Below are 24,236 nucleotides of genomic sequence, written 5' to 3'. Positions count from 1 at the left end.
TGGTGTAAAGACAACAATCTCTTCCTCAACATCAGCAAAACAAAGGAATTGGTCATCGAATTTAGGAAGTGGAATGGAGGTCATGCCACTGCCTGTATCAATGGTGCTGAGTAGAGATAGAACATAGAACATTACAGCGCAGTGCATGCCCTTCGGCCCTTGATGCTGCGCCGACCTGTGAAACCAGTCTGAAGCCCATCTAACCTACACTATTTCATTCTCGTCCATATGCCTATCCAATGACCATTTAAATGGCCATAAAGTTGGCGAATCTACTACTGTTGCAGGCAGTGCATTCCACGCCCCTACTACTCTCTGAGGAAAGAAACTACCTCTGACATCTGTCCTATATCTATCACCCCTCAATTTAAAGCTATGCCCCCTCGTGCTCACCGTCACCATTCTTGGAAAAAGGCTCTCCCTGTCCACCCTATCTAACCCTCTGTTAATTTTCTATATGTCTCAATTAACTCACCTCTCAACCACCTTCTCTCTAACGAAAACAGCCTCAAGTCCCTCAGCCTTTCCTCATATGACCTTCCCTCCATACCAGGCAACATCCTAGTAAGTCTCTTCTGAACCCTTTCCAAAGCTTCCACATCTTTCCTATAATACGTGACTAGAACTGTACACAATAATCCAAATGTGGCTGCACCAGAGTTTTATACAGCTGCAGCATGATCTCATGGTTCCAAAACTCAATCCCTCTCCCAATAAAAACTAACACACCGTATGCCTTCTTAACAACCCTATCAACCTGGGTGGGAATTTTCAAGGATCCATGTACCTGGACACCAAGACCTCCCTGCTGAATCTTACTATTAGCCAGGTGCTCCACATTTCTGTTACTCCTTCCAAAGTGAATCACCTCACACGTTTCTGCATTAAACTCCATTTGTCACCTCTCAACTCAGCCCAGCTCTGCAGCTTACCAATGTCTCTCTGTAACCTACAACATCCTTCATCACCACCCACAACTCTACTGACATTAGTATCATCTGCAAATTTACTAATCCATCCTTCTATGCCCTCATCCAGGTCATTAATAAAAATGACAAACAACAGTACACCCAAAACAGATCCTTGCGGTACCCCACTAGTTACTGAATTCCAGGATGAACATTTCCCATCAACCACTATCCTCTACCTTATTTCAGCTAGCCAATTTCTGATCCAAACCACTAAACCCCATGCCTCCTAATTTTGTGCAATGGCCTACCATGGGAAACTCTACCAAACACCTTACTGAAATCCATATACACCACATCAACCACTTTACTCTCATCCACCTGTTTGGTCGCCTTCTTAAAGAACTCAATAAGGATCATGAGGTATCTTGAGATGTTCAAGAGCTTCAAATGCTTAGGAGTAAACATGAACAAAAATCTGTGCTGGTCCATCCACGTTGACACTACAGTCAAGAAAGCACACCAATTGCCTCTACTTCCTCAGAAGACTAAGGAAATTCAGGATGTCCACAATGACTCTTATAAATTTTTATAGATGCACCACAGAAGGCACCCTATCTAGATGTATCACAGCGTGATACAACAATGACTCTGCACAAGACCACAAGAAATTACAGTGAATGCAGTCCAATCCATCACAAAAACCAGACTTCCACTGATTCCTGCTTCCTCAGGAAAGTAGCCAATGTAATAAAAGCCCACTCACATCCTGCTTATGCTCTCTTCCATCAGGCAGAAGATACACAAGTTGAAGTCACCTACCAAGGGATTTAACAACAGCTTCTTTCCGACTGTAATCAGACTTATGAACAGAATTCTCGTACATTTAAAGTTGATCTTAAATATATGTAGCTCTAGCACTGTATTCTGCATTCTGTTCTATTAACCTGACGTACTTACATAAGGTACAATTTGTCTGGTTAGGATGCAAAATAATACTTTTCATTGTATTTCGGTACATGTGACAATAATAAATCACATTAAAAGGACCGCACACACAAGTTCAAAACACAACAGAAGTCTTGCTTTACTGCACTGAGGTGCACAGAGGGCAGTAGTGAGAAGCGACAGGGGGATTCTTGGAAAAGATGGCTCACTCACCACAATTACAAAGTGGATCATGAAAGACCCAGTGTTAAAGAATAGGGATGCCCCAACCATGTAGTGTTTCCCTCCCTCCCTGCTCCTCGAACCAAAAAACAAAGAGAGGAGAGCTCTTCGAAAATTTATTTGTAGCTTAGAGTCTCAGCAGTGTGCATCATTTTGACCAGTAAAGATGGCATAGACTCTGGGAAAGCTTGTGATGTTGGATTAGATTTAGATTTTGTTGTCACGTGCACTCAAGCACAGGAGTACAGTGAAAAGTGTCTAATGTAACGTCTCATGGCCCAATCTTAGGTACAAAGGATGTCTAGGTACATTAAACTCAGGTACAAAGTATGAAGAGAAACAGAATTGAAAAGTTAAGCATTACCTTAATAGAAGTAGAAAAATAAAGAAATAATGTAAGAGTTAACATTAAAGTCCTTCTTAATATAAACTAGAAAAATAAAGGAATAAACTTATAAGCTGCCTACACTGGAAGCCATCGCTGCAGATACTGGGGGATCTTCCTCACCGTTCGCTCTCCCAAATCTTCCCCCATGCCTCTGGAACATTCCCAGGCAGGACCTGATCGCACACCTAGCTGAGACAATGCCACGAGCCACCAAGGGACCGTGCTGAGAGCTGCCTGCGGCACCTCACCACATCCACACTGAGGCTGGGAAGAAACATTAAGAGAACAGCAAAAAAAAGTGGGGGAGCATTTGGGAAATAGCGACCATATTACAATAAGGTTCAATATGAAGTGGAAAAGGATAAAAATCAGATAAGGATTAAGATCCCAGACTAGGGGTCTAAAAGTTGGCCTGCAGCAGGTTGACCAGAAACCCATTTTGGTGGATGGAACAGTGGATAGAAAATGAGAGACTTTATAAAGAGAAATGAATAGTGGGCAAATCTACATACCCATGAGAAATGAATACGATATTAGAAGTTACAGCACTCTTTACCCTAGATGACTAAGGATACTGATGAGAAAGTAAGGAAGTAATAGCAGGTAAATGATGCAAACCGCAGAATAAGAAAAGCCAGGAGGATGCATGAGGAAAAGATGGCAGGTTGTGCTAAAAAAAGATAGAATCAGGAATCCTTAGTGTGGGGATTGCAATCTACACCGAACCTCTGAAGAACATCCCACATAGACCCAACACCCCTCCCCACCACCCTATTCCTGTAACCCTACATTTACCATGTTTAACCCACTTAAGTCTGCACATCCCTGGACACTACAGGGAATTTACAATTATCAATCTTACTAACCTGTACATTTTTGGACTGTGGGAGGAAACCAGAATCTTTTGATCTTGGCTCAATACTAACTAGATGCTCCTTTTACTTAGTGAGCCACTAGCATGTTCTCAGAGGATTAAAGGTGACTGTGTTCATTAAAAACAAAGAAAATACATTGCATCATCTTTCTGTGAACAAATAGCTGAAAACAAGACAATCATGAGCAGGTGAAGTGAAACAGCGTGCAGCTCAAAAACGTTCTTTCTAAACAATCTGTGTGGGAGAAATACTCAGTATTTCATAATAGATCAGGATAGTTACAAAGAAATAGGTCTAGTCAACTTCCAGGAAGGGACCCTGATGACTTTCAGGCCTCATTTACATGGGACTGCATTATCTCTGGACAGCATTGAGTAATAAGGAGGTAACTAAGAAGGTAGTTGTGTAAATTTCGAGGGCCCAAATAGGGTCTGCATACTATCAGGCAGCTAACAGGCAGACAAAAAAATCACAACCTGCATCATGACAATATGTGTACTCCCCATAATATTTTAACTGATCACAGTTTCAACTCGGGTATTTACATCGGGACTTCTTCTGATCCATACTAAAGCTATAACACACTGGAAAAATCCGCATGCTTTGTTTTTAACAAGTAGAAACAAGGAATAATGTGTAGGAACTGCTCATTAGTGCTCTGTGTTTTTTGATAGATTAAAAGTATGAAAGCAGGAACTGAATCCGAGAAATTCTCTTCAGCTGCAAAGAGGAGCTCAGTTCCAAGATAAGATAAAAACAAATAGAGAAATTTGAAGACTATTTATACAGATGTAACTAATTAATCAGTCAGGGGTCAGTTAGCTCAGGTGGCTGGATAGTTGATTTGCATTGCAGAGCGATGCCAACAGGGTGGGGTCAATTACCGCACTGGGGGAGGTAAAAGGGAAGGTCACACTTCATGACCCCACTTGGTGACCCTCAGGTTAAACTCACCACCAGTCATTTCTCTCTCTCGCTAAGAGATTAGCCCTATAGTCTGCTTGGGTGACTTTACACGTTGAGGGATTACACAGCAGTCATCTTACAGGGTGCACAAAGTGGTTCACTAATGTCCTTTAGAGAAGGATACTGTCATCCTGAACTGGTCTGGACTCCATGTGACTCCAGACCCACAGCAGCGTGACTGATTTTTAACCGCCCTCTGGGCAATTTGGGACGGGCAATAAATTGCCTAGTCAGCGATACCTACAGCCTGTGAACAAATAAAAAAAAGGGTGGTGGCAACAGTGACTAAGAGAAACAAACTGAGAAACAAGAGTGCAAGAGTCAGAGATTGAGATACAGAAATAAAACGATTCAATTTTGAAATCATTATCCATGTGTTCAATTTCTTCCATGGCCTTTACCCATCTTATCTCCATCATCTTGTCTAAGCTTACAACCCTTTTGAGAATGCTCAGTTGCTCTCATTTTTGTCTCTTGTTCCATCATTCGCAGTCATGCCTTGCATGTGGCTCTCAGCTACAGAATTTCCCTCCCTGAATTTCTCTGCCTCTTTCACCTATAATAATTTATTCCAGAGTTTCATGCAGCTCAATGTCAGATTAGACCAGAAGACCATAGGACAAAGGAGCAGAAATTAGGCCATTCGGCCCATCGTGTCTGCTCTGCCATTCAATCGTAGCTGATAGATTTTTTCCAACCCCATTTACCTTTGATCCCCTTGGCAATCAAGAACTTATCTATCACTGTTTTAAATATACTCAATGACCTGGCCTCCCCAGCGTTCTGTGGCAATGAATTCCACAGATTAACTACTTCCTGGCTGAAGAAGTTTCTTCTTACCTCTGTTCTAGAAGGTCTTTCTTTTACTCTAACAATGTGCACCCGGATCCTCGTCTGTCCTGCCAATGGAAACACTTTTCCAACATCCACTGTCCAGGCTATTCGGTATTCTGTAAATTTCAATCAGATTCCCTTCATCTTTCTAAAACTCCGAGTCGTGTCCCACATACCTCAAGATTCTACTTGATAACATTCTTATGAAACACCTTGGAGCATCTAAGGCTGCATAAAAGTGCAAGCTGCTGTTGGTGATTAACAGCAATATACGTGTGTAGTTTTAGAATCCTTTTCCAATTAACATAGCTCTAAGGATTGCACACATTTTTCCAGTTCTGTAGGACCATGCATTTATGACAGCTGGAGGGTGGCCTGTCAGGCTGACAATACATAATCCTCAGAAGATGCCTAATGAGCTCTGAGATACCTCAGCCACCAAGTATTTTGCTCCCTATGTGGAGCATTCATAATCTTTGCTTAGCATTTCCCTTAGATCAAGAACTGGCTGTGTGGGAAAATCACTGACACAAGACCTTGCTGGAAGTGTACTGAAGCACCAATACAGTATAGCAAGGATCTATAGTCCACTGATAGAGAGAATATTATAGACCAAAACAAGAACTTTAGCAAATTAAACTCTATACATATTTTGCGCAAATGTGTACATTAAGTCAGAACTTTTTTGTGTCTTCGATCATCTTGCAGACATTAAAACAGTGAAGGTTAATCAAAGAGGCATTCTGAATTCTACTTGTGGTGACTGTAAAAAGACATCAGCAGAAAGAGATAAAACACTAGATCAGTGTATAATGAAATACAAGCAAGAGAGTTGTCACTTTATATCATAGCCCTCGAAAGAGAAAAGGAATGCCATGTGATATAAACATGGTTATCTGTATTATAACATAGAACATAGAAAAATACAGCGCAGTACAGGCCCTTTGGCCCTCGATGTTGCGCCGATACAAGCCCACCTAACCTACAATAGCCCACTATCCTCCATATGCCTATCCAATGCCCGCTTAAATGCCCATAATGAGGGAGAGTCCACCACTGCTACTGGCAGGGCATTCCATGAACTCACGACTCGCTGAGTAAAGAATCTACCCCTAACATCTGTCCTATACCTACCACCCCTTAATTTAAAGCTATGCCCCCTCGTAATAGCTAACTCCATACGTGGAAAAAGGTTCTCACGGTCAACCCTATCTAAACCCTCTGGAACTCAATTCCTCTACCAATAAAAGCCAGTACGCCATATGCCTTCTTCACCGCACTATTTACCTGGCAACTTTCAGAGATCTGTGTACATGGACACCAAGATCCCTCTGCTCATCCACACTACCAAGTATCCGACCATTAGCCCAGTACCCCGTCTTTTTGTTACTCTTACCAAAGTGAATCACCTCACACTTACCTACATTGAACTCCATTTGCCACCTTTCCGCCCAGCTCTGCAACTTATCTATATCCCGCTGTAACCTGACACATCCTTCCTCACTGTCAACAACTCAACACAAGAGGACACAGATCACATAGATCACACAGAACATAGATCACACAAGAGGACACAGTATGACATCAGTCCATTAAGCTTACGTTGAAATGGAAAACTCAGAAATGAAATAAGGAAACTAAGAAATTGAAAAAAAAACTTGTAAAATGAAGGTTCCTTTACCAATGTCAATCAATATCTTTATGCACTAACACGTCACTCCCAATGCCAAGAAAATTCACAATTGAGAATTGGTGAACATTGAGAGTTGACAGGCAAAGCATTGACAGGTCTCTCAGAAAATCAGAGGCCTCAATGCTGGCAACCCTAGGTCTCCAGAAGCGGCTCCTTTCATCTGCTGGCTGAGGCCTATTCATTAGGGTGAGGGGAGGATCCAACAGTGAGAAGGCAAGTTCCTTTTATGCTCTCTTCATAGGGTGGGGTCATGGCAGGGAGAGGCACTGGGTGAGGATGTTGGTGGCAAGAGAAGTGGGTACCTTCCAGAGGTCAGCCATTTGCTTTCCAGCTGTGCCTTCAAAAGCTCTCAAATTGGGACAATTGTAGAGCATCCTCCTTCAACTCAACAGGTCGATGAAACCTGGTTTCTCAGTTTGGAAACTAGTCACCTATCTTGCCCTTTGGTAAGTTGAAACTTTATTGCTGGAACAGCACAGCAGGTCAGGCAGCATCCAGGGAACAGGAGATTCGACGTTTCGGGCACAGGCCCTTCTTCAGGAATCAGTTTCCTGAAGAAGGGCCTGTGCCCGAAACGTCGAATCTCCTGTTCCCTGGATGCTGCCTGACCTGCTGTGCTGTTCCAGCAATAAAGTTTCAACTTTGATCTCCAGCATCTGCAGACCTCACTTTGCCCTTTGGTAAGGCAGGTGATTGATATTTTCTAATCAACCAGTTCAGACGTGTTATGATATACTAAATTAAAAAAAAACAACTGCGGATGTTGGAGATTTGAAACAAAAACACAAATTGCTGGAGTAACTAAGTAGGTCTAGCCCATATGGGTGGCTGCATGGGAATTTATTCGAGTGATTTGTGATTAAAAAATTATTTTTAAGACAGTAAATTGAAACTGGAATGTAGTTTCAACCTAGAAGAATTAAGCTCAAGAACTTTGCTACATAGTCCTTATTATACCAAATCAAATTTGGTTGACTTGCAAGTACTTCATCTTATTTGGAATGTTAAAACTTGTAAAAATGATATGTAACTTGTGAATAAATCTTCTCATGATCATTGACTGAATTTATATAGATATAGGTAAGCTGGTTAAAATTTACCTAGAGTCAATCTGTTCTCTTGCTGATCTTTACGGACACAACACAAATCATTGTTATAACTCGCATTGTGTCAATGCGAATTCAATGCGACATGATTGACGAATTGGGGACACTGTTTTACTGCACAAACCTTTAATACATGTGTTGACTGTAATATAATTACAGAGTCAACACTTTAAGTGCTCTTTCTAAAGCATAATTTTTTTATAACACTGGGTAGGACACAACCATTGCATTATTGAAGAATGGACTGTAGTCAGCCTTGACCTCACTGAATCAGTGATGGAGTTCATTAGTTCAATATTTGAAAAGGAACAACGTGTATAGTTACACCAAGGAGGCAGAAGAATGGGCACTAAAGCACAATGTTCATTTGGACAGGTGATGCAGAGACCAAATGGCCAAATGACGTTATTCGCTGCTGTAAAGATTTTGTGAATCTGAAGTGCTAGCCATAGCTCAATTGACAGCATCCTTGCTTGTGAGCCAGGGACTTTGACCTACAATCCAGACAGACAGTGCAGTGCTCACTGTGTTTGGCACTGGAATGCTGAGTAATCACCAGCATTGGATTTGTTGGGTTGAATGGCACTTTTCTGTATGCAGATGGGAGCTCAGAATGCCCAGTTAAAGAGAATTCTTTCTTTGCTGTAACTGCGCAGTCCAATGCACCTGTCAAAGTGAACAGTCAGAATTTATTAACATGCTATTTCTTCATAGCATCCCTATTTCACAAGCATTAAGTGATCATTTCCATCGGGACTATTAAAATTACATTAAATGTCAACACAGTGAACTTGTGCCTCAGTTGTCAAGTAATCACACTTACCATAGATTCACTAATGAGCAGCAACAGAAGAGCCTCTTCTGTGTTTTCTTGAGGGCAGAAAATGCTGGAATATTAAGAGGATATAATAATGCAATTAACAGCTTTTCAGTTTTTAAAATTGGTCAAGAAAAGTCTAAAACTGTAATTTGAAATTTAAGCATTGCTAAAGAGACATTAAAGTTTTTCATCGTGACATGCAAGAAACCAAAATTAGAAAGAAAGTGCCAATTTAGAGAGCACACATGACCTGAGTTATTCCAGCAGAGATTGACAACTAAATGTTCCTACTGTATGGCCATGCCAACATGGCTCAAAAAATCAGCATTCTCTTCCCATGCTGTATAAGTTGGTTCTCTCTATCCAATTTTTTTTTACTGCATCTTAGTCCTAATCAGTGAAGGATGAAAAGCATCAACTTAGCGTCCCTTAGTAGCATGACTTCAGCTCTGTATTACCAAGCAATAATCTGAATTTTGAAAAGAAAAGTCAGGGTGAGGTTTCTCCTGCTGTAAATTTAAATGAAAATGTTGGTGAGAATTGTGCCCATTTTATGCACCATAAAGTAGTTAATAATCTGAAAAATAGGTTTAATATTCCCCAGTCAAGTGAAAGCTTTGGTCATCCTTGAAAAACAAACTCTAGGAAGAATATAACAAGATAGTGGCCAAACAAGAAAAATCTATTGTCATTAAAACAGGTTTCTTTAATATCACCAGAAAATTGGTCCTTTAGACCTTGTTTTCCTTTCAAATTCCCACTCTGAAATATTGAAGTATTTCATGGGTAACTCACCTCAGTGGTCTTCATTTCTAAGGCAGGGCAAATGAAATCATAGCCTTTCCCAACCAAGCATCCAAATATGCAAGCAAGAATGCTCCTGCAGCAGGAGTGCTGGCTGATTTTCACTTCCCAGACACCTACAATTTCTTAATCAGCACGGGTTTTCTTTTCTCTCATTAGGAACCTGTAACACCTCATTATAGCCTTGGTTCAATAATGGACAAAAGAACTCAATTCTCAACATGAGATAAATGTGACAACCCTTGACATCAAAGTGATCAAATGTGGCATTGGGGAGCCCCAGCAAAACTGAAATTTTCTATTCTAGACAGGGCAAACTCGCCACTGGTTGGAGCCATACCTCACAGATAGGAAGATGGTTGCAGTAGTTAGAGGTCAGTTATTTCAGCAAGAGTTCATCAGGGTACTGGGCCTACACCCAAACATCTTCAGTTGCTTCAGCAATGATGCCCCACCATCCCCCCCACGCCCCACACATGACAGTGACTGCACAGCGCTCATTCATGACTCCTTAAATACTGAAACTGCCCATATTCAAATGCAACTAGATGTGGTCAATAGCAAGCTTGGGCTGACATGTGGTAAGTAACATTCATGCCACACAAATGCCAGGCAATGATCATCTCGAAAAAGAGACAACCTAACCACCTGACATTCCATACTGCTACCATCACTGAATTCCCTGCTATCAATATTCTTTTTTTGGGGCTGGAAGGGGTGGAGGGGGAGTTACCACTGACCTGAAACTTAACTGGACTTGCCACAAAAACACAATGATTACAAAAGGAGATCAGAGGCTAGTAATACTGTGGCGAGTAACTCATCCTGACTCCCCAAAGCCTATCTACAAGGCAAAAGTCAGCAATGTGATAGAGTACTTCCCACTTGCCTAGATAAGTGCAGCTCCAACAACACTAAAGAAGTTTAACACCATCCAGGATAAAGTAGACCACTTGATTGGCACAACATCCCAAGCATCAACACACTCTACCACTGACCTTCAGTAGCAACTGTGTGCACTATCTACAAGATGCACTGCATAAATTCACCAAGATTCATCAGACACCACCTTCCAAACCCATGACCACTTCCCTCTAGAAGGGCAAGGGCAACAGATACACAGGAACACCTGCAAGTTCCACTCACCATCCTGACTTGGAAATATATTGCCATTCCTTCAACGTCACTGGGTCAAAAATCCTGAAATTCCCTCCCTAAGGGCATTGCGATCAACTTATAGCACAGGGCTGCAGCAATTCAAGGTGGCAGCTGACCACCACCGTCTCAAGGACACAAGGAATGGTCAATAAATGCTGGGCAACCAGCAATGCCCATGTCACACAAATAAATAAATAAACTGTTACATGGTGCATCAAGGAAAACACCAGTTCTGCACCTGTAAGTTACATCCTCAGACTTAATATGTTATGTGCTTTGAATTAAAGTGCATAGCAACAATTTGACAATGACTTAACAGAACTGAAACTGGTCATTTGGCCTAATGGTTTTAAAATTCCATATATTCCATAAAAGTTTCCCCCATTTTAATTCACTTGACCTGTTAAAATATCCATCCATTCCTTTCTCCCTCACATAATTATCCAGACTTCTCATACTATTCACCTTAACTATTCTGTGAGGAAGTGAATTTTGCATTTTAACCACACTCTTCATCAAAGAAAATTTGCTTTTCTGATCCATGAGATTTGGCTGATTACCTCAGGACTTTTGTGACAGTAGCTATTTGAAGATACATCAGAAGTAGAACTTTTTCAACATGACTGCAATTTGTGCTCACATGAATAAAAAGCTTTGGTTCTGGATAAACCTGAACAGCAGAATGTCCAAGGTACTGAAGAATGACAATTCAAGCTAATTTTTAAATGTACCACTCAGTGCAGACACAGAAACCATGTTTCATAACTTCTTGCTTTGTAAAATTGTTCAGCACTGGAAGGGAAAGGAGATCCTGCTCCCCTGGTCTTATGGCAAAGACTGAGCTTCTACTCTCCTGAATGTAGGAAATTAAGGAGAAAGCTAACTGAGGTGTTTAAGTTGTTCAAAGAGTTGAAAGGACAGACAGGAGAATCTACTTCATCTGGTGGACAAGTGCAAAACAAGGTGTGGTGATGGTACAAGTTTAAACTTAGATCTAGTCTGTTCAGACAGGTGATGTCAGGAAGCACTCCTTTGCAGATTGTAGTGAAAATTTGGAGATCTTTCCTGTAGTCTGCTGTGCACTCTACTCCTTTTCACTTGCTCCAATCCAGACTGTCTGACACCAGATAACAGCAGACAGTAGAGTCTGTATCAGCTAACTGAAATTTACAAAGCTTCTGTTTTACACCTGCAGATCACTCCAGAAAGTAAGCGTCAATAAATTTATAACAGCAATATTCCAAACCTTCCAGGAAGTATTAGGAAACATAAATCTGCTAAATTCTGTTGTATTTTGGTTGGGTCACAATTAGAGGTTTGAAAGCCTGCTATTCTGCTGGTGGTTATGCTCACATGGTCAGAATCACCATTCGTTCATCTCTCCCCTCTACTCAGGTCATGAGTGGAACTGAGGTATGATCCCAAAGGCATTGACAACTAGTGAATATTCTTTGCCTTTGATACTGGACAGTGAATGCTGCTTGAAAAATAAGTACTTGAGTGACTTCTCACTAAGCCTTCAGATGAAAGCCTTGCTCTTGAGCCTAACATAAAATCTGTACCTTTTCAATTTTCTGGTCTGCTCTTCATACTCTGCCATATTCTTGGTTCAAAATAGAGTGTTAGCAACTTCATCATCTGGTCATCTCAAAGGTGAACCTTAGATTCTCTCCACTAGAAAACTTCGCCTATTCATCTTCTCTGTAACATCCCCTGTTCTTCGCTACTGAAATCATTACATATGCCTTTATCACCTCAGGTCTCAATGTAGGAAAATCATGAAGACTTTGAAGACAATACAAATGATATTTACTGGAATTTGTTCTAAGAATGAGTGTTAATAGTTATTTGGATAGACTGGAGAAGCTGGGATGGTTTTCCTTAGCACAGGGAAGGCTAAGAGAAGATTCAACAGAAGTATTTTAAAATCATATTTTCAATGACCAAGAATTTATGACCAGAGAGTTCATATTTAAGATAAATGTCAAAAAATTGAAAAGAAAATGAGGAAAAAGTGTTTTTTATTATATGAGTGGTAAGGATTTGCAAAGCATTCTATTTAGGGAAGTGGGTACAAATTCTGTGGCTATCATAAGGGAATTGGACAAATATACAAAGAAAAACTGCAGTGACATGATGAAGAACGGGACGAACAGGATTACTTGATTAATAAAAAAGGCTGCTATAGGCTTGAGTTGGAGGTGCCGGTGTTGGACTGGGGTGTACAAAGTTAAAAATCACACAACACCAGGTTATAGTCCAACAGGTTTAATTGGAAGCACTAGCTTTCGGAGCGCCGCTCCTTCATCAGGTGATTGTCAATCACCTGATGAAGGAGCGGTGCTCCGAAAGCTAGTGCTTCCAATTAAACCTGTTGGACTATAACCTGGTGTCGTGTGATTTTTAACTTGCTATAGGCTTAATTGCGTCGGTGGCCTAAGCTACTCTACAACTATTACAGTGATTTAAATTACTTCACAATTTGCTTTCGTACATTTCAGAAACTTCAGTTTTCCCAAAACTTGGATCAGATTCTAGTGCTAACCCAATGAGCTCTTCTTCACTTCACTGATTCTCAGTTCCTCTAACATTATTTTTATTTGTTAAGAAACACAGAATACATGTCCCTCTGAGAGAGTGATTTCCAGGCAAGAGTTCTGATGTGTGCACAGAATAATCCAGGCTTCAAAACTTCAGCACAGTATTATGGGTGCTATGGCAGTTGTTGCAAAGGCAGCTGTGCCTGCCTATGATAGTGGTGTACAAAGGATCCAGTTAGCTGGTCAGAGACAGTAGCAGGTTGCTATCTAGGTTTCCCTGTCAATTTTCCTGCTATTGCACAGACTTCTCAGATCTGTATGCAGAGGTGGTTTTGGAATCAGAAGGCAATGCATCACGTGTGGAACCTCTGTGCGGTTGTTCAGTTGTACATCTTAGAGATGATACTGGCTGCTAATTCCACCTGTTGGTTAATTAAGGTTAGAAAAAGGGAGAAAAAGCTGTAAGCAGCAAAGATGCTTTAGTTAGCAGGCTCCAGGCACTCAGGGTTCACAAGGAATCCTGAGGAGCTGAGAAGGCAATGGAAGATCACGAGCTCTGCGATACAGAGATAGGGGCAGCCAAATACGTCATCTCTGTGCAGTTAAGAGCTATGTTTAACTTTGAAGGCTCACTGAAGTCCTATGATCTATCTGTTAGCTGACAGCATGGTTAAAGGAAGCCAACAGGTAATACTTATTTGGTGAAGCTGTGAAATACTGGAGGTTGGAGAAATCCAGGAGCACTGTCAGCTCAATAAAAGTAGCTGTCTGCATAAGAGTTGGAATTGTGCTCATGAGTAGGTATTGAAGTGCCACCTGAAGAATCTAGCAGAAGGAAGTCTTGTGTGAGCAGACTAGATCAGTTCTGAGACAGTCCAAGACCAAGCAATTTCTAAATGAGTTCCAATATTAGTCTTCAAAAAATGAACTGGAATCCCAGGCAAAGGAAACAAAGTTGTAATGAGATTCAATGGCCCATGCAGTCACTACCATCTGAATGAGTTGCTGAGGAACCATGGAATCTGTCTTGCCCCAAACTGCTATTGGTGGGCTCTTTGGGGTGCCTGATCACAGTTTTCTGTTAACTCTGTATATAATGCATCACTTAGAATCACAGAATCCCTACAGTGTTGAAACAGGCTCTTCGGCCCAATAAGTCCACACTGACCCTCTGAAGAGTAACCCACCCGGATCCATTCCCCTATGCTATTACTCTACATTTACCCGGACTAGTGCACCTAACCTACACATCTCTGAACACTATGGATAATTTAACATGGCCAATTCACCTCACCTGCACATCTTTGGACTGTGGGAAGAAACCAGAGCACCCGGACGAAACCCACGCACACAGGGGGAGAACGTGCAAACTCCACACAGATAGTTGCCTGAGGCTGGAATCGAACCCAGGTCCCTGGTGCTGTGAGGCAGCAGTGGTAACCACAGAGCCACCGTGCCACCCTATTTTTGATTGTGGAAGGCACTGTTGCACTTTTTAAAACAAGATACTGAAACACGTTGTGTGTGATGTTTACACTGCTGCTTTGTTCAAGTAGTGGGGGAAGCTGTTTGTAGGTCCAACACCATGGGTTGCATGCAGAGCAAAATGTGGCCAGCCACAAACAGCTGATTGGTTTGTGCAAATTGTGATGAGGTGTGGATGCCAAAGAGGATCATCAGCCTGACAACAAACTCTGATTGGTTCCTGGGTGCCTGAACAGCTTGTGTACGTGAATGATACAAGGACAAAACCTTTGGACTGTTGGGAGGCCAGGATGATCTCTCTTTGCAGTAACAATACCTGACAGCTGACGGAAGCCAGTTATTTTCTTCCTGCAGACAGCACATTCCAGATCAGAATTTGCTGCATAAAAACAATTTTCTCTTCATCCAGCCTCTTCATCCTTTTGCCAATCATAACTTTGTTTTCTCTGTCAGATTAATGATCCTACTTTATCAAAACCACTGACGATTTTGAATACCTGTATTAAACCTTTCCTTAATCATCTCCAATCTAAGGATGGCAAGCCCAGCTTCTTAAGTATCATTCCACATTTAGATTAGATTAGATTAGTTACAGTGTGGAAACAGGCCCTGCGGCCCAACAAGTCCACATCGACCGGCCGAAGCGCACCCACCCAGACCCCATTCTCCTACATATACCCCTTCACCTAACACTACGGCAATTTAGCATGGCCAATTCACCTAACCTGCACATTTTTGGACTGTGGGAGGAAACCGGAGCACCTGGAGGAAACCCACGCAGACACGGGGAGAATGTGCAAACTCCACACAGTCAGTCGCCTGAGGCGGGAATTGAACCCGGGTCTTGGCGCTGTGAGGCAGCAGTGCTAACCACTGAGCCACCGTGCCGGTCATTGATTTCGAGAAGAATTTATAATAAATAGAAATAAAGAAAACTAAGCTAAGGATTTAAGCCTATTCAACAGCCTACCAAAGTAGCTTTGTCTTAGCAAAAGAAACTAGCAAGGGCTTCTTTTAGGACAATAAACTTCCTTCTGAAACAGCCAGGTAAACCAACATATGGAAGATGATGTGGCATCTGATTTGAAAGGAATAAAAGTAAGCCTCAAAATAAATTGGCATGCACTTGATGGCTTAAAAGGATTAGATAGCATGTACCTTGGGAAATAAATGTTCATCATCAACAATCTGTATAACTGAGCTGGTGTCCCAGCTGTACAATCAATACAGGCAATGTAATTTATCATCATAAAACCAAAATAAATTTCTGAGCAAACCATCAGATGCAGTTCTGCAGTTCTTAAGGATCACAATTATCAGTGCAACTGACATTAAGGGCACTTAATTAGTTAAACCATCTGGGGCCAAACATTCATAAGGTTCAGCACCAAAAAACCTCCCTAGGCAGAATAGTCCATTCTGAAGCTTAATGACGATAATTAGGTTTCGTATGAAAGACCTAAGAAAACAAGGAGAAAACTAGAAATTAGCCCTGAATAATACTACAGCTTTCAGGGTGCCACCAAAAAATAGCAAGCATTGAATAATTCATTACTCTTCCAGTGTTGGGCTTATCCATCTGTTCCTGAGAAATCAATTATTATTTTTGTTATAACAAAATTCTGTAAGGACCCAGAATTTGAATTAAACATTTTTCAATAACAGAGAACAGGCGCCATTTTTCTTACCCAATTTGGGTGGATAGATCATTCAAAATAATCAACCTCAGTTTATGTGGAGGACATTTTGCATCATAAAGCCAAGGTATGGAATTGAGCTGGATGGCCCCATGAGGTGCTGGAAATGTGGAACTCTTTTTCTCAAATGTACTGCTTAGGATGGGAGTCAACTGAAACTGAGATTGTTAGATTTGTGTCTGGCAAGATTATCATGGATTATAAACCAGATTTATTTGGATGGCAGAATAGACTAAAATGATGAAGCGTATGTTTTCATCTTCCTACGACTCACCTATCTCCAGTATACACTTTGGGCCTCCTGCTTAGTGCATAATTCTTTGTGTTAGAGCTCACATGTAGCGGGTCATCCAGTAGGGAATGCTGTGGAGGGTCTTCCAGTGGATTCCAGTAGCTCTGCTCACACATTCCTCGTAGTAGTATTTCGGCAAGTTGTCTGGCAATTGTCTGCAAGGTATAGAATGCAAGAAAAATGTTTGGTATAAAACAAAGAGAAAACTGTGCACTTTTAATATTATTGGTTTCATCACCATGAAAAATAAGTATTTCAAAGACAAACTCTTGTACATAGCTTACTCCTACATTGTTTTTTTTTAAAATTCTTCCCTTCCAAATTCCTGCTCTAATTATTTCATAGAATCCCCACAGTGTGGAAACAGGCCATTCAGCCCAACAAGTCCAAGCCAACCCTCCACAGAGCATCCCACCCAGAACCCCCCCACCTCCCCCACTATCCCTGTACCTCTGTATTTCCCCTGACTATTCCAACTAACCTACACACCCCTGTAGTTTAGCATGGCCAATCCACCTAAACTGCACATCGTTGGACTGTGGGAGGAAATTGGAGCATCTGAAGGAAACCACACACAGGCATAGGGAGAATGTGCAAACTCCACAGAGACAGTCGCTTGAGGATGGAATTGAACCTGGGTCCTTGGTGCTATGAGACAGCAGTGCTAGCCAATGAGCTACTGTGTGCCACCCATTCTTTCCTTTATGCCTTTTTTTTCTGAAGTCCAGTCTCCAACTGAGGACCAGAAACTTGAAAACAGTATTTAGACTGCCATTCCAGTGCAATCCTGAAGGAGGCGGTGACTCCTTTGGAAGGGACATTATCACCGTCTGTTCTTTTATTTGAATTTTTTGAAGAAAGGAATTCTGTCTGGTGTTCTGGGGCAATATGTATTCCTTACTTAACTGGTCAATTTGTGGCACTACTCAAGAAAGAGTGAGTAGTTTATTTGATGCCTGGCCAACATTTATCTCTTAACCAACCTCTCCAAAGGAAGGTCTCTCTCTGAATTAGAAAGTCATAGTTTAGAGTTCTACTCCTGAGACACAAGCACAAGTGTGACACACCTAGCATGGTGCTGAGGGACAGTTACAGTGTCAGAGTTGTCATCTTTTGGCTGAGATATTAAGTCATCTTCCCTCTATGGAGACAAAGAAGATCTCAGCATCAAAAGAAAAACCAAGGAAGTTATCCTTGGTGTGACCAATAGTTATTTTTTCATTCAATAATCATATTTAAAAATCTGGTTATTACCATATAGTTATTGGGAGGGGCTTGCTTTGTGAAAATTGAGAAAATGTGTTTCGTATAACACTGATTACACATTCAAAGTACTTCACAAGTTATAAGGTGTTTCTGGATGTCATGAGGTAGTATAAGGAGTTATATAAGTAAGTTTCCTTTCTCTTATTGAAATAACTTCACAGAGGCTAGTATCCCATCAACAAGTCACCTTTTACTTACATGTGCATTGTACTTGACACTGGTCTAACTTTCTCAGAACCAGATCTCAGAGTGAACAGAACTCTGCACTCCTGCTTATATCTGTCAGCCAGAGCTCCCTGGTCCAGATTAACAGCCCATTCAGGGAACTCATTTTCTTTGAAGTCCACCTGGCTGACCTCATTACAACCACTACACTTGTCTTTAAAATGAAAGGTGTGTGACTGCTGAAGATCTGCAGAGGAATACTCAAGTCATATCTATCCGAACCAGAATCTCAGAATTGTTATGGGTAGAAAGAGGCCATTTGGCTCATGCCAGTTCTCTCAGCATTTTGATAGTGCTGGTCTCCTGCGGTTTCTCTTTCCTTGACTGTTTTCCTTCCCGGCTGTACTTAAGGGCAATCTTGCATGATAATGATTAGTAAAGTTCTGCACTTTTATGAAGTGTCACAGGTATTTGAAAAATTGTTCAAAGAAAAAGCCCAGAAAAAAGTGGTCAAAATCACAGGTGGTGGTTTTTGTGGTGGTGGTGGTGGTGGGGGCAGGAGGGAGAAGGGAAGGAGAAAGAAAGAAGGGAACAATGATATTCATAAATAAAGTTAGTGATTTTCCTTCTTAAAGTATAATTTGCAGTTGCAAGCAGGGAAATATAAAAGCAACATGATAGGGCTCCTAATGTGATTGGAATGCAGAGCAAGAGAAGATTTTGGAAAGCAAGGAACACTTACAGTTCGAAGAAATGGAAAAAAAACTCATGATTGCAAGATAATTAAACAGATGGTTAAGGGAGAAAATCTGGAAAATAAAAAATTATCCAAGGGGAAAAATAATTGGAAACTGTTCAGTGAAGAGAAGACAAAAAATCCTGATAATTAAGAAGAAAACTACTGAGTCTATGTAACACCCACAGTGTCTATATTTAACTTCAAATCTTCTGATGGAAACAGATCTTATGCCAGTAAAAGTGAGTCAGCTTTCAGTTCTCTCTCAGGTCATATCACAGATGGTAACTGCCAAAATGTTGAAAATCAGATTATTTATGAAAATTGTATGTGATAGAAGGATCTTATATGAAATGAGTTAATCCAGCTCAAATCTAACGCCTAGAGAAATACAGGTCTATGCCACAGACCTTTAGGTTAGCAGTAACTCTGAGTCACAATGGGATAGTTAGGGTGGAAACCAGTATTGCAGCAGAAAGCTGCTTTCCACAGTTGGAGTATGGAGATAGAGGCGACACACGTATCTGTGGAATCATTTTCCATTGGTTCAGTTACCCGCAGCCAGAACATATCATAGGGAATGTTCTGGAATCAGGGACCAGGAGGCTGCTGGGACAGTACGTTTCCTATTTAAGTGAATGGGTTCGCTCCTATTCGCAGTTGCGGGCTTCCACGCTATGTCCTGGAACATATCCCCTGACACATTAAACCAGACACACAGAAAAGCTCACCTCACATCGTAATCTGTTAAAGTATGAGTGACCAACAACTACAAAAACCCCTCTATGTAAAGAAAAACATTTAACAATTTATTCATTAATTCTAAGAAACACAACAACAATGAACACCAACTATCTACGCTGTAATCCTCCTTTGTCTGATCAATTTATGTATCTCCCACTCTGCAACAATATACTGATCCGATAAAAACCCCTGATTAAGTTTAACAAAAAATATCAAATTTCAAAACCAGTCAGTTGTCATTTTTTCCTTGGTATCTTCGTCTGTACTTTTCTGGGTCTTTTCTTCGGTCTTAGAACATTACAGCGCAGAACAGGCCCATCAGCCCTCGATGTTGCGCTGACCTGTGAATTAATCTAAGCCCATCCCCCTACACTATCCCATCAACATCTATAAGTGCTTATCTAAAGATTGAGACTGAAATGAAGAAAAGCTTTTCCCATTAGCTAATCGTTAATGATTAAATGTTTGGGAATGAGATGTAGGGCAGATGTAAGTCAGCTTCACAAATTTCATATGAAAAGGTACCTTTCAGAGAGAGGCTCTGCAGGCCGTATTTTTATTGGTGCTCTTTGCCGCTCTGGCTAACTGTTCAAAACATCTGACTTTATATACTCCAAAACATCGGACCGTCTCATTGTTTTGATGTCATCAAAACATTAAAATTCAAATTCAATTCGATTTTGGTATCTCCGAGCATAATTTAAACTGATTGGCCCAATTCAAATTTGTTGTGTACCATGGCAACACAGCTCCAGCTATTTGTTTCACAACCAAATGTTTACATTTTTAAATTGTTTAGCACATTCTGTGCTTTCACATAGTCCTTTCTAGCTTTCACTCTCTCTTAAAGGTACAGTATACACCTATACCTTCATAACACTGATGATAGGCTAACTGGTTTAATGCATTAAATCCTGATCGCCCTGCTACAGGAAAGATGTTGTGAGACTTGAAAGGGTTCAGAAAAGATTTACAAGGGTGTTGCCAGGATTGGAGGGCTTGAGCTACAGGGAGAGACTGAATAGGCAGGGGCTGTTTTCCCTGGAGCGTCGGAGGCTGAGGGGTAACCTTATAGACGTTTACAAAATCATGAGGGGCATGGATAAGGTCTTTTCTCTGGATTTGGGGAGACCAAAACTAGAGGGCATACGATTAAAGTGAAAGGGGAGAGATTTAAAAGGGACCTGAAGGGCAACTTTTTCACACAGAGGGTCTTGCGTGTATGGAATGAGTCGGCACAGGAAGTGGTGGAGACTAGTACAATTACAATATTTAATTGGATAGCTGTATAAATAGGAAGGGTTTTGAGGGATATGGTTAAAGAATGTAGTGCTGGAAAAGCACAGGTCAGGCTGCATCCAAGGAGCAGGAAAATTGACATTTCAGTCAAAAGCCCTTCTTCAGGAATTGGAGGGATTTGGGTCAAATGTCAGGAAACGGAACGAGATTAATTAAGGATACCTGGTCGGCATGGACGAGTTGGTCAGAAGGATCTGTATCCATGCTGTACATCTCTATGACTCTATGAACTGGTCTACAATTCCCAGTTTTCTCTCCACTTTCCCCACCTTTTTTTTAAAAAAAAGCATTATATTATATTCGCCACCTTCCAATCTTGTGAGACTGTTCCAAAGTCTAATAAATTTTGGAAGATGACAAACACTACACACATATTTCCAGATCCTCCTGTGTTTGCAATCTGGAGTGGCAAACTACAAAAATTGTTTACTCCTGTCTAGTGCAAGCGTGCAAAGAGAAGAGGACCACCCAGGAATGGATTAAGAAGTGGAAACTAGAATTTGACAGTAAGCTTGCTTGGAACATAAGGAGTGACTATAGTAATGTACAAATGGTATAATCAGATCCTTTATGTTGGTCATATTATAGCTCTGCCCTTGGTTAATTCAGATGGGAATCTTAAAATCATTCCCAGATTTCGAACATTTTTAATTCCTTCACTCTTTCTCCTTGTCTCAAAGTTGATGCCCATTTTGGTCCATCAAGTGCCTATTACTTGCCAACTTCTTGTTTGAGTAATCATATTTGCCTGACTGCAAACTGAATAGGAGCTTAGCCCAAAGACAGTAGTGACTAGAACGTTACCTGCAAGGTTCTCTGAGGTCTGTGTGCAGAAGTCCCACCTGCCAGCACTTGGCCCATATCCCTCCAAACTCTTCCTATTTATATACCCTTCCAGAAGCCTTTTAAATGTTGCAATTGTACCAGCCTCCACCACTTCCTCTGGCAGCCCATTCCACACATGTACCACCCTCTGCGTTAAAATGTTGCCCTTTAGGTCTCTTTTATATCTTTCCCCTCTCACCTTAAACCTAAGCCCTCTAGTTCTGGACTCACCTACCCCAGGGAAAAGACCTTGTCTATTTACCCTATCCATGCTCCTCATGATTTCATCAACCTCTGTAAGGTCACCCCTCAGCCTCCGACGCTCCAGGGAAAACAGCCCCAGCCTATTCAACCTCTCCCTATAGCTCAAATCCTCCAACCCGGGCAACATCCTTGTAAATCTTCCCTGAACCCTTTCAAGTTTCACAACATCCTTCCAATAGGAAGGAGACCAGAATTACACACAATATTCCGAAAGTTGTCTAACCAATGTCCTGTACAGTCGCAACATGACCTCCCAACTCCTGTACTCAATACTCTGACTAATAAAGGAAAGCATACCAAATGTCTTCTTCACTATCCTTGCATATGAGGCTTGCATATGTGTAGAAATGTAAAACGTTTCTAATAATTGTCACAGAATCTAGATAGCTCAGCCAGTATGAGCACAATGGGCTGAACGGCCTTTTTCTGTCCTGTCATTGTCTATAATTTGGAATTCATTCATGTCCTTGGTCACTACTCTCTATTACCCTCAAGTCCCTCAATAAACCAAAGGTATCTCCACTCCTCTAATTGTGGACTCTTGATTGTTCTCAATTTCAATCCATCATCAGTAATCACTTGCTAACATGTATAACTGTCCACAAAGAAACTCCATGTCACTGGTCATGGGTTCTGAGAGTCGTTGAGTGGCTGGTGAGCCCAGTCCTACAGGTGTATTTCCAACTGCATATTTGGTCAGTGTTTCTGGAAGGTGGAATTTGGTCCTTGGCCTTGAGATTGTTGATATTCCTTTCTCCAGTTCGTCATCTTGTCACCAGGTGTTTTCAAAGAAATGTATGCCTTCGTACAGGACTTTCATCCAAGTCGGTTTCTTCTGAATCAGGACCTCCCATGTGTTGACATCGATGTTGCATTCTCCAAAACCTTGTGACTTCAAATAAACCTGGACTATAACCTGATGTCATGTGACTTCTGGCATCTCTTCAGGGAAGCCTTCATGGAGTCTTTGAAACGAGGTGTCCTCTGCACATTCAAGTGCATTTCTTGAGTTGGGTGAAGAAGTTTGCTTTGGTAGTCAGAACCCAGGCATCTTAAGCAAGTATCCAGCCCACTGGAGTTGGTATCAATTTATCATGGTTTTGATGCCGGAGCCATTAGCTACTTCAAGGATACCAATGTTAGCATGTCTGTCTGCTCAGCTGATATGAGGAATCTGTTTCAAGCAACATTGATGATACTTCTCAAGTGTCCTGAGGTAGCGTCTGTGACAGCCAAGTAGAAGAGTTGGAGGGATGGCAGCCTTATATACAAAGATCTTGGTAACAACATGGATGTCACAGTTGTTGAAGATTCCCATCCAAAGTTGGCGCTTGCAGACTGGATGTGTTGATCTTAATGGAGGGATGGACCACAACTTTGCCTGGCACAGGTTGGTAAAGGATTTGAGTCTTCTTGAGGTGGAGGCTGAGACTAATTCTTCGGTATCAAGTGAGGTTTGAAGATTCTCTTCTAAGAGAGCAGAGATGATGCGGTCATCCATACGCAAGTGAGGTTAGTGTCGTTTTCTTCTTGGATTTCAACTGGTTAAGGTGGCAACGTTTGCCATCCGTCCTGTAGATAATGTCCAAACCACTGGAAAGTCTGTTCGTGATAAGATGAAGAATGACAACAACGAAGATGGAAAAAATTGTGTAGGTGATGAAACCTCCCTCCTTGACCTCAAAGGATTGTGTCATTTTACAGTGAGGACCATCTGTCATAGTGAAGACAGAGAATGTTAATGAATTTCACTGGACAGCTGGCCTTTTGGAAGGATCTTTAAAAGTGCTTTCCGATTACTGAGTCAAAAGTCTTGGTAAGGTTGATGAAGGCCACGTAGAGTGGTTGGTGTTATTCCTGGCATTTCTCTTGGAGTTGGTCCCACCAACCTCCATATACATCGTATCATCCGTCGTCATTTCCGCCACCTCCAAACGGACCCCACCACCAGGGATATATTTCCCTCCCCTCCCCTATCAGCATTCCGAAAAGACCACTCCCTCCGTGACTCCCTCGTCAGGTCCATAACCCCCACCAACCCAACCTCCACTCCCGGCACTTTCTCCTGCAATCTCAAGAAATGCAAAACTTGCGCCCACACCTCCCCCCTTACTTCCCTCTAAGGCCCCACGGGATGCTTCCATATCCGCCACAAATTCACCTGCACCTCCACACACATCATTTACTGCATCCGCTGCACC

The 24,236-nt window shown here is 41.5% G+C and overlaps 1 protein-coding gene across 2 annotated transcripts in view; it reads right to left on the bottom strand.

Annotated features, from left to right (window-relative positions):
- The window catches only part of ttc7b (tetratricopeptide repeat domain 7B), a 355,708-nt gene that overhangs the window by 219,807 nt on the left and 111,665 nt on the right, over nt 1-24,236 (bottom strand). For both annotated transcript variants that reach the window (XM_043696948.1, XM_043696949.1), the window contains exons 7-8: nt 16,719-16,891; nt 8,764-8,827 (exon numbers count right to left, since the gene is read on the bottom strand). In XM_043696948.1, coding sequence (XP_043552883.1) covers nt 8,764-8,827; nt 16,719-16,891 — 237 coding nt within the window. The remainder of the gene's footprint in view (nt 1-8,763; nt 8,828-16,718; nt 16,892-24,236) is intronic.

Source organism: Chiloscyllium plagiosum, chromosome 10, assembly GCF_004010195.1.
Source record: "Chiloscyllium plagiosum isolate BGI_BamShark_2017 chromosome 10, ASM401019v2, whole genome shotgun sequence".
In the NCBI taxonomy this organism is placed as follows: domain Eukaryota; kingdom Metazoa; phylum Chordata; class Chondrichthyes; order Orectolobiformes; family Hemiscylliidae; genus Chiloscyllium; species Chiloscyllium plagiosum.
This window is presented reverse-complemented; position numbering and strand designations above follow the sequence as displayed.